The sequence below is a fragment of the Ranitomeya variabilis genome, chromosome 6 (assembly GCF_051348905.1).
Source record: "Ranitomeya variabilis isolate aRanVar5 chromosome 6, aRanVar5.hap1, whole genome shotgun sequence".
Lineage (NCBI taxonomy): Eukaryota > Metazoa > Chordata > Amphibia > Anura > Dendrobatidae > Ranitomeya > Ranitomeya variabilis.
This window is the reverse complement of record NC_135237.1, coordinates 238,689,225-238,704,864: the sequence shown is the minus strand read 5'-3', so window position 1 is coordinate 238,704,864 and position 15,640 is coordinate 238,689,225. Positions and strand designations below refer to the sequence as shown.

The 15,640-nt window shown below is 53.8% G+C and overlaps 1 protein-coding gene across 10 annotated transcripts in view; it reads right to left on the bottom strand.

The window, feature by feature from the left end:
- BRD9 (bromodomain containing 9) overlaps positions 1-15,640 on the bottom strand; it is a 301,749-nt gene that overhangs the window by 116,763 nt on the left and 169,346 nt on the right. For 4 of the 10 annotated variants that reach the window (XM_077269514.1, XM_077269516.1, XM_077269515.1 and 1 more), the window contains exons 6-7: positions 4,034-4,144; positions 2,030-2,208 (exon numbers count right to left, since the gene is read on the bottom strand). In XM_077269514.1, the coding sequence (XP_077125629.1) occupies positions 2,030-2,208; positions 4,034-4,144 (290 nt within the window). The remainder of the gene's footprint in view (positions 1-2,029; positions 2,209-4,033; positions 4,145-15,640) is intronic. The other 6 variants (XM_077269517.1, XM_077269521.1, XM_077269523.1 and 3 more) reach the window with 2 other exon arrangements.

The following is a 15,640-nucleotide window of genomic DNA, read 5'->3' as shown; positions in this document are numbered from 1 at the left end:
GCAATATTTTGAATAGACTCCTGATGGAAAATGCTCCTAACTAAGCACTACCCAACCAAAATGCTGCACTGCAAAAAAAATGCTATTGGAAAAAGACTCTTCCAAAAAGCTTCAGGAAACTAAAAACTCCCCAAAGAAAAAGAATTTCCGAAACTGGTTTCTACCTGAACTTATTTTTGCTTGCTTCATAAAAACTCAGTGTGCATATTGCATTATATAGATGGGACAGCCACGTTTAAGTCCTTTTGGTACACTTAGGCTTCCGTAGAAAAATCTGTGCCCTGATCACCATGGTAGCACACTCCATAATAAAGCAGATGACTAGTTATTCTATTTGTCTCATATCTACAGCTGATACACAACATACTGTCTCTGATTAAAGGCCCCGTCTCACATAGCGATTTACCAACGATCACGACCAGCGATATGACCTGGCCGTGATCGTTGGTAAGTCGTTGTGGGGTCGCTGGGGAGCTGTCACACAGACAGCTCTCTCCAGCGACCAACGATCAGGGGAACGACTTCGGCATCGTTGAAACTGTCTTCAACGATGCCGAAGTCCCCCTGCAGCACCCGGGTAACCAGGGTAAACATCGGGTTACTAAGCGCAGGGCCGCGCTTAGTAACCCGATGTTTACCCTGGTTACCAGCGTAAATGTAAAAAATAACAAACAGTACATACTTGCCTTCTGATGTCCGTCAGGTCCCTTGCCGTCTGCTTCCTGCTCTGAGTGCCGTACAGTGAGAGCAGAGCGCAGCGGTGACGTCACTGCTGTGCTCTCACTTTACGGCCGGCAGTCAGTCAGAGCAGGAAGCAGACGCTGGATCACCAGCAGCGCATCATCCCACTTTCCCCTGGACACCTTTCAGCATTTATGCTAGAAGCATCAACCGCTTACCCAGGATCAGCAGCAGCTAGAATAAAACCATGGCTCTTTGAGGCATTGTGCCCTGTACCCAAGGTGAGGAGGCATACACCCTCTGTACAGAATTTACTATCCTGTGATCACTTGTTCTTTCCTCGAGTATTCTCAGATAGATTAGTGGCCTAAAACTGCTCTCCCTAATGCCTACATAGCAGAGCCTTGGCGTCTCCTCTGTGACACGCACTACACGGCAGAGCCTCGGCGTCTCCTCTGACACACACACTCCACGGCAGAGCCTCGGCGACTCCTCTGTGATGCACACTACACGGCAGGAGCCTCGGCGTCTCCTCTGTGAAGCACACTACACGGTAGAGCCACGGTGTCTCCTCTGTGACGCACACTACACAGCAGAGCCTCGGCGTCTCCTCTGACACACACAATACACAGCAGAGCCTCGGCATCTCCTCTGTGACACACACTACACAGCAGAGCCTCGGCGTCTCCTCTGACACACAAACTACAAGGCAGAGCCTCAGCGTCTCCTCTGTGACGCACACTACACGGCAGGAGCCTCGGCGTCTCCTCTGACGCACACTACACGGCAGAGCCTCTGCATCTCCTCTGTGACACACACTACATGGCAGAGCCTCGGCATATCCTCTGACACACACTACACGGCAGAGCCTCGGCGTCTCCTCTGTGACGCACACTACACGGCAGGAGCCTCGGCGTCTCCTCTGTGATGCACACTACACGGCAGAGCCTCGGCATCTCCTCTGCGACACACACTACATGGCAGAGCTGTTTAACGGAGATGGGAGGAAAAACAGTGAAAAGATGAATAGTCACTATGCAGTGAATGTGCAAAATAAAACACAGCTGGAGTGCTTCTTTAAGTACATAAACAAGGAACTTCATAAGCCGCATGCATTTTACCATTGTCCATGGTTTTGAAATGTAGTTTTTAGCAGCGCAGACCTTAACAGGAGAAATTAATTTTTGGGATGTGTTTAATATGCAAGACCAGCGCTTCCAAAAACTGCGTCACAAAACCATGGCAATGCATGGTAAACTGAGGAATGAGTGAAAATATATTACAAAAAAACCTCAATAAATATAAGCAAAGTTTATCTGAGTAAATTGGGCAACTAATTAATTTTTACCTAATAACTTCCTTGCTTGGTTTTTTAGATTTCTTTGTAATTTCCACAGGAGCTGGGAGAGCCACTTCTGGCAAAGGTTCTTCTACTATGGTGTCCTCGTCACCCAAAATAGCAGCCTGCTGAGAAAAATCCATGTCCTGCATAAACGACATACTGCGCTTCAAAGCTAAAAGCCGTTCCTAGAATCAAAAAGGACAGAGCAGCAGGAACTTTACACTTCCCTTCATAGCAAGATGTGCTATGATGGATGGATGGATGGATGGATGGATGGATGGATGGATGGATGGATGGATGGATGGACGGACGGAAATGACATTACCTCGGTCCTAAATGTTATTTTGGAATGTTTATGCAGCATGATTTGGTCATAATCATTAGCATCAAAATGTCAGGCAGACCAACTCAAAGCTTCCAAATGAAGAAGAAAAAATGAAAGGCACAAAGCCTCAAACTAAAAGCTACGCCATACATACATAATTGAAATCATATACTGTTAGTTTATCTATTGCAAGGGATAAAGTAACCCAACATTGCATGGACACAAAGAAAAATGTTGGAAATTAGTTCTAGAAAGATTCTTGTGATATGTGTAGAAACATGGTGCAGGGGCAGTCTGAATGCCGGAAAGCGAATCTATCACCAGGTCCATGCCACTCCATCTGAAAGCAGCATGATGCAGAAGCAGAGATCCTGATTCCAGTGATGTGTCACTGAGCTGAATGCTGTCATATTGATAACAACCACTGTTTTATCAGCTGCAGATCTAGCAGTTATGTGAATGTTGAGCTCTGCGGGGTTAGGCTGGGTTCACACTACGTTTACAGCAGCCCGTTCAACACATACGGTAACGGGCTGCTGTAAACGGAAGTGCCAGTATGGCAGCACGCTAGCGCAGATAGAGCATATGCTAGCTCTATCTGCGCTACCAGTGACGGACCCGGAAATGCTGCAGCCCGCGTCTCAGGGTCCGTCACTCAATGATGGCACATCCCTAGCGCACGCCCATTGTGGGCGGGCGCTAGTGATGCGTCCGACATAGGAATTAATGGCGGCCGTTAAGGACTACGTTACACCGCGTATATGCCGCGGTGTAACGTAGTCCGTCTATTGGATGGGTTCAACACAATGTGAACCCAGCCTTATACAGAGCTCATCAATATGTCTGACTACCTGGCAGCAGATTTACTAGTCCTCTAGCGAAAAAATCAGTGTTCATCAGCAAGGGATTATGAAAACTACACTAAACAGCTCAGTAAGTGACACATCGCAAGAATCAGGGTCTCTGTCTCTTCATCATGTTGCTCAGATTGGGGACAGATTCTCTAATGTATTTCCGTCATTTGTACTATCACCATTTACGTGAAGTCTGGACATGAAACTTAGGTTACGGTACAACAATTAAACTAGTTTTCATGTAAACTTGTCTTTAGCTGGACGCACTGCTTCCACGTCAGGAAGAAAATAATTGTTTTGTTAAAAATTATTGTTTTACAGCCAAACACATGTGCCAAATTAATTACTAAAATGGATTCTCTATTGTGTTGCATGCTTGCTGATGATGATGGAAAAAAGTTAATGAAGGATAAGAGGAAAAAAACAAAGAACAATAAATAAAAGATATACATGTATAGAATTGAATGTGCTCAATGGGCTTGTCCAATATAGAAAGAAAAAAAATAACACATGGGTGTGATTAAAATAAAAATCTATGGCATATTCACCTTCCGACTCCTCCGCAGACTGAGATCTTGCCAATTTGGCAAATCTCCCAGGCTCTGGAAGCGATAACTTTATAGTTCGAAAGTCACAGGACCGCTGCAGCTTGTAATTAGCTGCAGTGGTCGGGTGACTAGATCATCAGATGTCCTAGGTCCTCCCTGTGCTGCATTCTCTGGAAGGGGAGTATGTAACTTTTTTATTTATTTTTTTATTTTAAACGCATCCATGCCTCAAAAAAAATATAAAGAAAATTCCCTTATATTGGACAACCTTTTTAACCCTTACCTTACTCATCATCTTGAATCCCGTATGTAGTAGCTTCTTTGCCAACTTATAGTAGACTGTCTCTGGACGGTTGTAAGTCATAGCATTATCACACATAAGCTTAAAGTCGGCCTGTAAAAGAGTCATTTAAATGCAAAATATTACTGCAAGGGAACAATTAGGTGGTCACTGGTGCAGGAGGTACAGGAATTCCTCCAGTGAGATATGGCCATATTTTACGTCATTTACCAAGCGGTATTAATGAGACAGTGAAAAACAAAGAATGCAGATATTTGCGCAACAAAATCACTAACTTTAATGAAAACAGCGACACCTTTTTACAGCGGTCAATAAGGTTACTTTTTACGACACTGACAAATTATGAATTACCGTCCCCTGGATTCAGAGGTGCAACAATCACAGTTTCCAGAATCAATAGCAACAGTTTAACTCCTTAGGTGCAGCTGTCAATAGCGACATGGCTCCTAGATGTTTAAGCTTCCTCCTTCAGCCCATTGCTAGCAGGCAACATGATCACGGGGTGCCCATGGCTACTATATAAGTAGTGTAAAGGGGGCACCACGGTTCGTGGGATCACATAAAGACCTAAAATTAACCAGTAAAGCAAAAAAGAAGAAACAGACTAGGTCTATAGTATAAAGGATCACCACACAACAATATAGCTATAATGGTAAAGACACAACCTTATTCAAACAACAATAAATATATAGCAAACCACATACATATCTTAAAAACAGTTAAAAAGGCATATACTTTGCCATTCAACACAAACCCACAATAGGGTTAGTAGCCCACACTATAGTCAATAAATAAATAAATATAGTGGTTATCTTAATACATCCTAGACTGCATAGACAGCATATCCTTGTTTTACAAATAGCCAATTGTAGTGCAAAATAACTGCAAACCCTATAGGCGAATGTGCAGAAAAGGGGGTTAATAAAGTGCTTAATACATACACCCCACTAAATGCATCCATATACCCCAACCACCAATAAAGGGGCAGGTATATAGCAACATGGCTAAGAGAAAGATAGCAAGTATAAACTAGATGGGTATTTCCTGAAGGAACTACAGATAGTGCTTTGGAATGGTGCCCGGGCTGCCCCTGCAAGACTTTCACACTTGGGTGCCCCTCAGGCGCTGGTTTGGTAGTTGTAGCCCCTCAGGGTTGAGGCCACTCTGGGTCCGATTTGGTGGGCCGGGTCACTCTGGGTCCGATTTGGCGGGCGGCGCCACTCTGGGTCCGATTTGGCGGGCGGCGCCACTCTGGGTCCGATTTGGCGGGCGGCGCCACTCTGGGTCCGATTTGGCGGGCGGCGCCACTCTGGGTCCGATTTGGCGGGCGGCGCCACTCTGGGTCCGATTTGGCGGGCGGCGCCACTCTGGGTCCGATTTGGCGGGCGGCGCCACTCTGGGTCCGATTTGGCGGGCGGCGCCACTCTGGGTCCGATTTGGCGGGCGGCGCCACTCTGGGTCCGATTTGGCGGGCGGCGCCACTCTGGGTCCGATTTGGCGGGCGGCGCCACTCTGGGTCCGATTTGGCGGGCGGCACCACTCTGGGTCCGATTTGGCGGGCGGCGCCACTCTGGGTCCGATTTGGTGAGCGGGGCAATAATTATAATAAGACTACAGATAGTGCTTTGAAATTGTGCTGTGCTATCACTTTAAGAGCTGATATTATCTGGCAAAACTGTGCTGGGGTCATGTACAGTTCGCAGGCGTTGGCATAGTAACTGGGCCTGACTGCACATATCAATGAGCTAATCAGCCAGGTGGCAGGTACATTTCAAATTGCCTCAGAAACCCGGCCATTATAACCTATGGGAAAATTTCCCTATTGAAATGCATTACAATGAGGGGAAAAAACATTTTCAAACGCAAATTGCGCCAAAACTACAAATCCGATCGACACGAAAAATACTTAGCACACCTCTTGGGGACGCTGGCTTCGAAATGACACCTCACTGGAGTCTGTGAGTGAAGCGGTTCGGGCCGCATTACGTGCGGACTGAATAATAATAAGAACTAGATGGGTATTTCCTGAAGGAACTACAGATAGTGCTTTGGAATGGTGCCCGATCTGCCCCTGCAAGACTTTCACACTTGGGTGCCCCTCAGGTGGTCCGATTTGGTAGAAGGGAGTCACTCTGGGTCTGATTTGGTGGGTTGGGTCAATCTGGGTCTGATTTTGTGGGTGGGGTAAATCTAGGTCCGATTCGGTGGGCGGGGTCACTCTGGGTCCGATTCGGTGGGCGGAGTCACTCTGGGTCCGATTCGGTGGGCGGAGTCACTCTGGGTCCGATTTGGTGGGCGGGGTCACTCTGAGTCCCATTTGGTGGGCGGGGTCACTCGGAGTCCCATTTGGTGGGCGGGGTCACTCTGGGACCAGTTTGGTGGGCTGGGTCACTCTGGGACCCATTTGGTGGGCTGGGTCACTCTGGGAGCCATTTGGTGGGCGGGGTCATTCTGGGTCTGATTTGGTCGGTGGGGTCACTGGGTCCGATTTGGTGGGCGGGGTCACTCTGGGACCGATATGGTGGGCGGGGTCACTCTGGGACCCATTTGGTGGGCGGGGTCACTCTGGGACCCATTTGGTGGGCAGGGTCACTCTGGGAGCCATTTGGGGGGCGGGGCCACTCGGTGCACTTACTTTTCACACACGGGACGAGAGGGTGTCATAGTCACTTTATTCTGATGTTTGACTTTGATAAATGATCATGTCCTAAAATGGACACCGTACATTTGCATAGCTGCCATCTTTGGAAGGTCAATTTGGGGGTAATGGAAAGTTCGCCATTATTTCCTATGGGAAATTTTGTTTTTTTTAAATGCAATTTTTTAAAAAACTACAAATCGTATCGACATAAAAAATACTTAGCACACCTCTCGTGGACGCTGGCTTCGAAATGACGCCTCACTGGAGTCTGTGCGTGCAGCGGTTCGGGCCGCATTAATTGCAGAAAAAAACTGAATAATAATAAGTTTACCACGTTCGGATTACAATAATAATACTAGATGGGTATTTCCTGAAGGAACTACAGATACTGCTTTGGAATGGTGCCCGGGTTGCCCCAGCAAGACTTTCACACTTGGGTGCCCCTCAGGCGCTGGTTTGGTAGTTGTAGCCCCTCAGGGTTGAGGCCACTCTGGGTCCGATTTGGTGGGCCGGGTCACTCTGGGTCCGATTTGGTGGGCCGGGTCACAGTAGGTCCGATTTGGTGGCCCGGGTCACTCTGGGTCCGATTTGGTGGCCCGGGTCACTCTGGGTCCGATTTGGTGGCCCGGGTCACTCTGGGTCCGATTTGGTGGCCCGGGTCACTCTGGGTACGATTTGGTGGCCCGGGTCACTCTGGGTCCGATTTGGTGGCCCGGGTCACTCTGGGTCCGATTTGGTGGCCCGGGTCACTCTGGGTCCGATTTGGTGGCCCGGGTCACTCTGGGTCCGATTTGGTGGCCCGGGTCACTCTGGGTCCGATTTGGTGGCCCGGGTCACTCTGGGTCCGATTTGGTGGCCCGGGTCACTCTGGGTCCGATTTGGTGGCCCGGGTCACTCTGGGTCCGATTTGGTGGCCCGGGTCACTCTGGGTCCGATTTGGTGGCCCGGGTCACTCTGGGTCCGATTTGGTGGCCCGGGTCACTCTGGGTCCGATTTGGTGGCCCGGGTCACTCTGGGTCCGATTTGGTGGCCCGGGTCACTCTGGGTCCGATTTGGTGGCCCGGGTCACTCTGGGTCCGATTTGGTGGCCCGGGTCACTCTGGGTCCGATTTGGTGGCCCGGGTCACTCTGGGTCCGATTTGGTGGCCCGGGTCACTCTGGGTCCGATTTGGTGGGCCGGGTCACTCTGGGTCCGATTTGGTGGCCCGGGTCACTCTGGGTCCGATTTGGTGGCCCGGGTCACTCTGGGTCCGATTTGGTGGCCCGGGTCACTCTGGGTCCGATTTGGTGGGCCGGGTCACTCTGGGTCCGATTTGGTGGCCCGGGTCACTCTGGGTCCGATTTGGTGGGCCGGGTCACTCTGGGTCCGATTTGGTGGGCCGGGTCACTCTGGGTCCGATTTGGTGGCCCGGGTCACTCTGGGTCCGATTTGGTGGCCCGGGTCACTCTGGGTCCGATTTGGTGGCCCGGGTCACTCTGGGTCCGATTTGGTGGCCCGGGTCACTCTGGGTCCGATTTGGTGGGCCGGGTCACTCTGGGTCCGATTTGGTGGGCCGGGTCACTCTGGGTCCGATTTGGTGGCCCGGGTCACTCTGGGTCCGATTTGGTGGCCCGGGTCACTCTGGGTCCGATTTGGTGGCCCGGGTCACTCTGGGTCCGATTTGGTGGCCCGGGTCACTCTGGGTCCGATTTGGTGGCCCGGGTCACTCTGGGTCCGATTTGGTGGCCCGGGTCACTCTGGGTCCGATTTGGTGGCCCGGGTCACTCTGGGTCCGATTTGGTGGCCCGGGTCACTCTGGGTCCGATTTGGTGGCCCGGGTCACTCTGGGTCCGATTTGGTGGCCCGGGTCACTCTGGGTCCGATTTGGTGGCCCGGGTCACTCTGGGTCCGATTTGGTGGCCCGGGTCACTCTGGGTCCGATTTGGTGGCCCGGGTCACTCTGGGTCCGATTTGGTGGCCCGGGTCACTCTGGGTCCGATTTGGTGGCCCGGGTCACTCTGGGTCCGATTTGGTGGCCCGGGTCACTCTGGGTCCGATTTGGTGGCCCGGGTCACTCTGGGTCCGATTTGGTGGCCCGGGTCACTCTGGGTCCGATTTGGTGGCCCGGGTCACTCTGGGTCCGATTTGGTGGCCCGGGTCACTCTGGGTCCGATTTGGTGGCCCGGGTCACTCTGGGTCCGATTTGGTGGCCCGGGTCACTCTGGGTCCGATTTGGTGGCCCGGGTCACTCTGGGTCCGATTTGGTGGCCCGGGTCACTCTGGGTCCGATTTGGTGGCCCGGGTCACTCTGGGTCCGATTTGGTGGCCCGGGTCACTCTGGGTCCGATTTGGTGGCCCGGGTCACTCTGGGTCCGATTTGGTGGCCCGGGTCACTCTGGGTCCGATTTGGTGGCCCGGGTCACTCTGGGTCCGATTTGGTGGCCCGGGTCACTCTGACTGACAGCAGGATAAGGGAATGGCTGATAACAGAGAATAGACTGACAGCAGGACAAGGGAATGGCTGATAACAGAGAGAAATAGACTGACAGCAGGACAGGGGAATGGCTGATAACAGAGAGGAGCTGATATTATCTGACTGACAAAACCTGTTTTCTAGTGGGCTCGTAGGCGTTGGCATAGTAACTGGATCTGACTGCGCATATCAATGAGCTAATCAGCCAGGCGGCAGTTTGCAGTTATTTTTAGAAATTGCCTCAGAAACCAGCCCATTATACCCTATGAGGAAATTTCCATATTGAAACGCATTGAGACAATGCTTTCCAATGAGGGGAAAACAATTTTCAAATGCAAATTGCGCCAAAACTACAAATCCGATCGACACGAAAAATACTTAGCACACCTCTTGGGGACGCTGGCTTCGAAATGACGCCTCACTGGAGTCTGTGAGTGCAGCGGTATGGGCCGCATTAATTGCGGAAAAAAGCCTAATAATAATAATAACTAGATGGGTATTTCCTGAAGGAACTACAGATAGTGCTTTGGAATGGTGCCCAGGCTGCCCCTGCAAGACTTTCACACTTGGGTGCCCCTCAGATGCTGGTTTGGTAGTTGTAGCCCCTCAGGGTTGAGGATTTGGTGGGCGGGGCCACTCTGGGTCCGATTTGGTGGGTGGAGCCACTCTGGGTCCGATTTGGTGGGCTGGGTCACTCTGGGTCCGATTTGGTGAGCCGGGCCACTATGGGTCCGATTTGGTGGGCCGGGCCACTCTGGGTCCGATTTGGTGGGCCGGGTCACTCTGGGTCCGATTTGGTGGGCCACGTCACTCTGGGTCCGATTTGGTGGCCCGGGTCACTCTGGGTCCGATTTGGTGGGTGGGGCCCCTCAGGGGCCGATTTGGTGGGCCGGGCCACTCTGGGTCCGATTTGGTGGCCCGGGTCACTCTGCGTCCGATTTGGTGGCCCGGGTCACTCTGGGTCCGATTTGGTGGCCCGGGTCACTCTGGGTCCGATTTGGTGGCCCGGGTCACTCTGGGTCCGATTTGGTGGGCCGGGTCACTCTGGGTCCGATTTGGTGGGCCGGGTCACTCTGGGTCCGATTTGGCGGCCGGCGCCACTCTGGGTCTGATTTGGTGGGCTGGGCACCTCAGGGTTCGATTTGGTGGGCGGGGTCACTCGGGGTCCGAATTCGTGAGCGTGGCAATAATTATAATACTAGATGGGTATTTCCTGAAGGAACTACAGATGGTGCTTTGGAATGGTGCCCGGGCTGCCCCTGCAAGATTTTCACACTTGGGTGCCCCTCAGGCGGTCCGATTTGGTAGGTAGAGTCACTCTGGGTCTGATTTGGTGGGTTGGGTCAATCTAGGTCTGATTTTGTGGGCGGGGCCACTCGGGGTCCAATTTGGGGGGCGGGGCCACTCGGTGCACTTACTTTTCACACACGGGACGAGAGGGTGTCATAGTCACTTTATTCTGATGTTTGACTTTGATAAATGATCATGTCCTAAAATGGACACCATACATTTGCATAGCTGCCATCTTTGGAAGGTCAAGTTGGGGGTAATGGAAAGTTCGCCATTATTTCCTATGAGAATTTTTTTTTTTTAATGCAATTTAAAAAAAAAACTACAAATCGGATCGACACGAAAAATACTTAGCACACCTCTCGTGGACGCTGGCTTCGAAATGACGCCTCACTGGAGTCTGTGCGTGCAGCGGTTCGGGCCGCATTAATTGCGGAAAAAAACTGAATAATAAGATTTCCACGTTCGGATTACAATAATAATACTAGATGGGTATTTCCTGAAGGAACTACAGATAGTGCTTTGGAATGGTGCCAGGGCTGCCCCTGCAAGACTTTCACACTTGGGTGCCCCTCAGGCGGTCCGATTTGGTAGGCGGAGTCACTCTGGGTCCGATTTGGTGGCCCGGGTCACTCTGGGTCCGGTTTGGTGGCCCGGGTCACTCTGGGTCCGGTTTGGTGGCCCGGGTCACTCTGGGTCCGATTTGGTGGCCCGGGTCACTCTGGGTCCGATTTGGTGGCCCGGGTCACCCTGGGTCCGATTTGGTGGCCCGGGTCACTCTGGGTCCGATTTGGTGGCCCGGGTCACTCTGGGTCCGATTTGGTGGCCCGGGTCACTCTGGGTCCGATTTGGTGGCCCGGGTCACTCTGGGTCCGATTTGGTGGCCCGGGTCACTCTGGGTCCGATTTGGTGGCCCGGGTCACTCTGGGTCCGATTTGGTGGCCCGGGTCACTCTGGGTCCGATTTGGTGGCCCGGGTCACTCTGGGTCCGATTTGGTGGCCCGGGTCACTCTGGGTCCGATTTGGTGGCCCGGGTCACTCTGGGCCCGATTTGGTGGCCCGGGTCACTCTGGGTCCGATTTGGTGGCCCGGGTCACTCTGGGCCCGATTTGGTGGCCCGGGTCACTCTGGGTCCGATTTGGTGGCCCGGGTCACTCTGGGTCCGATTTGGTGGCCCGGGTCACTCTGGGTCCGATTTGGTGGCCCGGGTCACTCTGGGTCCGATTTGGTGGCCCGGGTCACTCTGGGTCCGATTTGGTGGCCCGGGTCACTCTGGGTCCGATTTGGTGGCCCGGGTCACTCTGGGTCCGATTTGGTGGCCCGGGTCACTCTGGGTCCGATTTGGTGGGCCGGGTCACTCTGGGTCCGATTTGGTGGGCCGGGTCACTCTGGGTCCGATTTGGTGGCCCGGGTCACTCTGGGTCCGATTTGGTGGCCCGGGTCACTCTGGGTCCGATTTGGTGGCCCGGGTCACTCTGGGTCCGATTTGGTGGGCCGGGTCACTCTGGGTCCGATTTGGTGGGCCGGGTCACTCTGGGTCCGATTTGGTGGGCCGGGTCACTCTGGGTCCGATTTGGTGGGCCGGGTCACTCTGGGTCCGATTTGGTGGGCCGGGTCACTCTGGGTCCGATTTGGTGGGCCGGGTCACTCTGGGTCCGATTTGGTGGGCCGGGTCACTCTGGGTCCGATTTGGTGGGCAGGGTCACTCTGGGTCCGATTTGGTGGCCCGGGTCACTCTGGGTCCGATTTGGTGGCCCGGGTCACTCTGGGTCCGATTTGGTGGCCCGGGTCACTCTGGGTCCGATTTGGTGGCCCGGGTCACTCTGGGTCCGATTTGGTGGCCCGGGTCACTCTGGGTCCGATTTGGTGGCCCGGGTCACTCTGGGTCCGATTTGGTGGCCCGGGTCACTCTGGGTCCGATTTGGTGGCCCGGGTCACTCTGGGTCCGATTTGGTGGCCCGGGTCACTCTGGGTCCGATTTGGTGGCCCGGGTCACTCTGGGTCCGATTTGGTGGGCCGGGTCACTCTGGGTCCGATTTGGTGGGCCGGGTCACTCTGGGTCCGATTTGGTGGGCCGGGTCACTCTGGGTCCGATTTGGTGGGCCGGGTCACTCTGGGTCCGATTTGGTGGGCCGGGTCACTCTGGGTCCGATTTGGTGGGCCGGGTCACTCTGGGTCCGATTTGGTGGGCCGGGTCACTCTGGGTCCGATTTGGTGGGCCGGGTCACTCTGGGTCCGATTTGGTGGGCCGGGTCACTCTGGGTCCGATTTGGTGGGCCGGGTCACTCTGGGTCCGATTTGGTGGCCCGGGTCACTCTGGGTCCGATTTGGTGGCCCGGGTCACTCTGGGTCCGATTTGGTGGCCCGGGTCACTCTGGGTCCGATTTGGTGGGCCGGGTCACTCTGGGTCCGATTTGGTGGCCCGGGTCACTCTGACTGACAGCAGGATAAGGGAATGGCTGATAACAGAGAATAGACTGACAGCAGGACAAGGGAATGGCTGATAACAGAGAGAATAGACTGACAGCAGGACATGGGAATGGCTGATAACAGAGAGAAATAGACTGACAGCAGGACGGGGAATGGCTGATAACAGAAAGAATAGACTGACAGCAGGTCAGGGGAATGGCTGATAACAGAGAGAAATAGACTGACAGCAGTACAGGGAATGGCTGATAACAGAGAGAAATAGATGGGTATTTCCTGAAGGAACTACAGATAGTGCTTTGGAATGGTGCCCGGGTTGCCCCAGCAAGACTTTCACACTTGGGTGCCCCTCAGGCGCTGGTTTGGTAGTTGTAGCCACTCTGGGTCCGATTTGGTGGGCGCTGTATACTGCGGGGCTCTGCGCTGTATACTGCGGGGCTCTGCGCTGTATACTGCGGGGCTCTGCGCTGTATACTGCGGGGCTCTGCGCTGTATGCTGCGGGGCTCTGCGCTGTATGCTGTGCGGCTCTGCGCTGTATGCTGCGCGGCTCTGCGCTGTATGCTGCGGGGCTCTGCGCTGTATGCTGCACGGCTCCGCGCTGTATGCTGCGTGGCTCTGCGCTGTATAATGCGCGGCTCCGCGCTGTATACTGCGGGGCTCTGCGCTGTGTACTGTAATAATAATAAGACTACAGATAGTGCTTTGAAATTGTGCTGTGCTGTCACTTTAAGAGCTGATATTATCTGGCAAAACTGTGCTGGTGTGGTCATGTACAGTTCGCAGGCGTTGGCATAGTAACTGGGCCTGACTGCGCATATCAATGAGCTAATCAGCCAGGTGGCAAGTGGCAGGTACATTTCAAATTGCCTCAGAAACCCGGCCATTATAACCTATGGGAAAATTGCCCTATTGAAATGCATTACAATGAGGGGAAAAAACATTTTCAAACGCAAATTGCGCCAAAACTACAAATCCGATCGACACGAAAAATACTTAGCACACCTCTTGGGGACGCTGGCTTCGAAATGACACCTCACTGGAGTCTGTGAGTGAAGCGGTTCGGGCCGCATTACGTGCGGACTGAATAATAATAATAACTAGATGGGTATTTCCTGAAGGAACTACAGATAGTGCTTTGGAATGGTGCCCGGGCTGCCCCTGCAAGACTTTCACACTTGGGTGCCCCTCAGGCGGTCCGATTTGGTGGGTTGGGTCAATCTGGGTCTGATTTTGTGGGCGGGGTAAATCTAGGTCCGATTCGGTGGGCGGGGTCACTTTTGGTCCGATTCTGTGGGCGCGGCCACTCTGGGTCCGATTCGGTGGGCGGAGCCACTCTGGGTCCGATTTGGTGGGCGGGGCACCTTAGGGACCAATTTGGTGGGTGGGGTCACTCGGTCCGATTTGGTGGGCTGGGCACCTCAGGGTCTGATTTGGTGGGCTGGGCACCTCAGGGTCCGATTTGGTGGGTGGGGTCACTCTGGGTCCGATTTGGTGGGCGGGGTCACTCTGGGCCCGATTTGGTGGAAGGGGTCACTCTGGGTCCGATTTGGTGGAAGGGGTCACTCTGGGTCTGATTTGGTGGAAGGGGTCACTCTGGGTCCGATTTGGTGGGCGGAGCCACTCTGGGTCCGATTTGGTGGGCGGGGTCACTCTGGGTCTGATTTAGGGGGCGGGGTCACTCTGGGTCCGATTTGGTGGGCCGGGCCCCTCGGGGTCCGATTTGGTGGGCCGGGCCTCTCGGGTTCCGAATTGGTGAGCGGGGTAATCTACTATCTAATTATCTAAGGGCACTTCCGTCTTTCTGTCTCACAACACCGCTACGTCATCATCTCGTGAGACCGCAATGCACTCTTGGGACCGGAGCGCGCAACAAGCATCGGGTACCGGCCACTCCAGGTGCAACAAGCATCGTGTACCGGCCGCTCTAGGAGGTGCAACAACCATCAGATACCGGCCGCTCCAGGAGGTGAGTATGTAACTTTTTTATTTTAATTTTTTTTTTTTTTTAACAGGGATATGCAGTATACTATGTGACTGGACAATATACTACGTGACTGGGCAGTATAACTACGTGGCTCTGCGCTGTATACTGCGTGGCTCTGTGCTGTATACTGCGTGGCTCTGCGCTGTATACTACGCGGCTCTGCGCTGTATACTACGCGGCTCTGCGCTGTATACTGCGTGGCTCTGCGCTGTGTACTGCGCGGCTCTGCGCTGTGTACTGCACGGCTCTGCGCTGTGTACTGCGCGGCTCTGCGCTTTATACTGTGCGGCTCTGCGCTCTGTACTGCGCGGCTCTGCGCTGTGTACTGCGCGGCTCTGCGCTGTATACTGCGCGGCTCTGCGCTGTGTACTGCGCGGCTCTGCGCTGTGTACTGCGCGGCTCTGCGCTGTGTACTGCTCGGCTCTGCGCTGTGTACTGCGCGGCTCTGCGCTGTGTACTGCGCGGCTCTGCGCTGTGTACTGCGCGGCTCTGCGCTGTGTACTGCGCGGCTCTGCGCTGTGTACTGCACGGCTCTGCGCGGTGTACTGCACGGCTCTGCGCGGTATACTGCGCGGCTCTGCGCTTTATACTGTGCGGCTCTGCGCTCTGTACTGCACGGCTCTGCGCTGTCTACTGCGCGGCTCTGCGCTGTGTACTGCTCGGCTCTGCGCTGTGTACTGCGCGGCTCTCCGCTTTATACTGCGCGGCTCTGCGCTTTATACTGCGCGGCTTTGCGCTGTGTACTGCATGGCTCTGCGCTGTGTACTGCGCGGCTCTGCGCTGTGTACTGCAC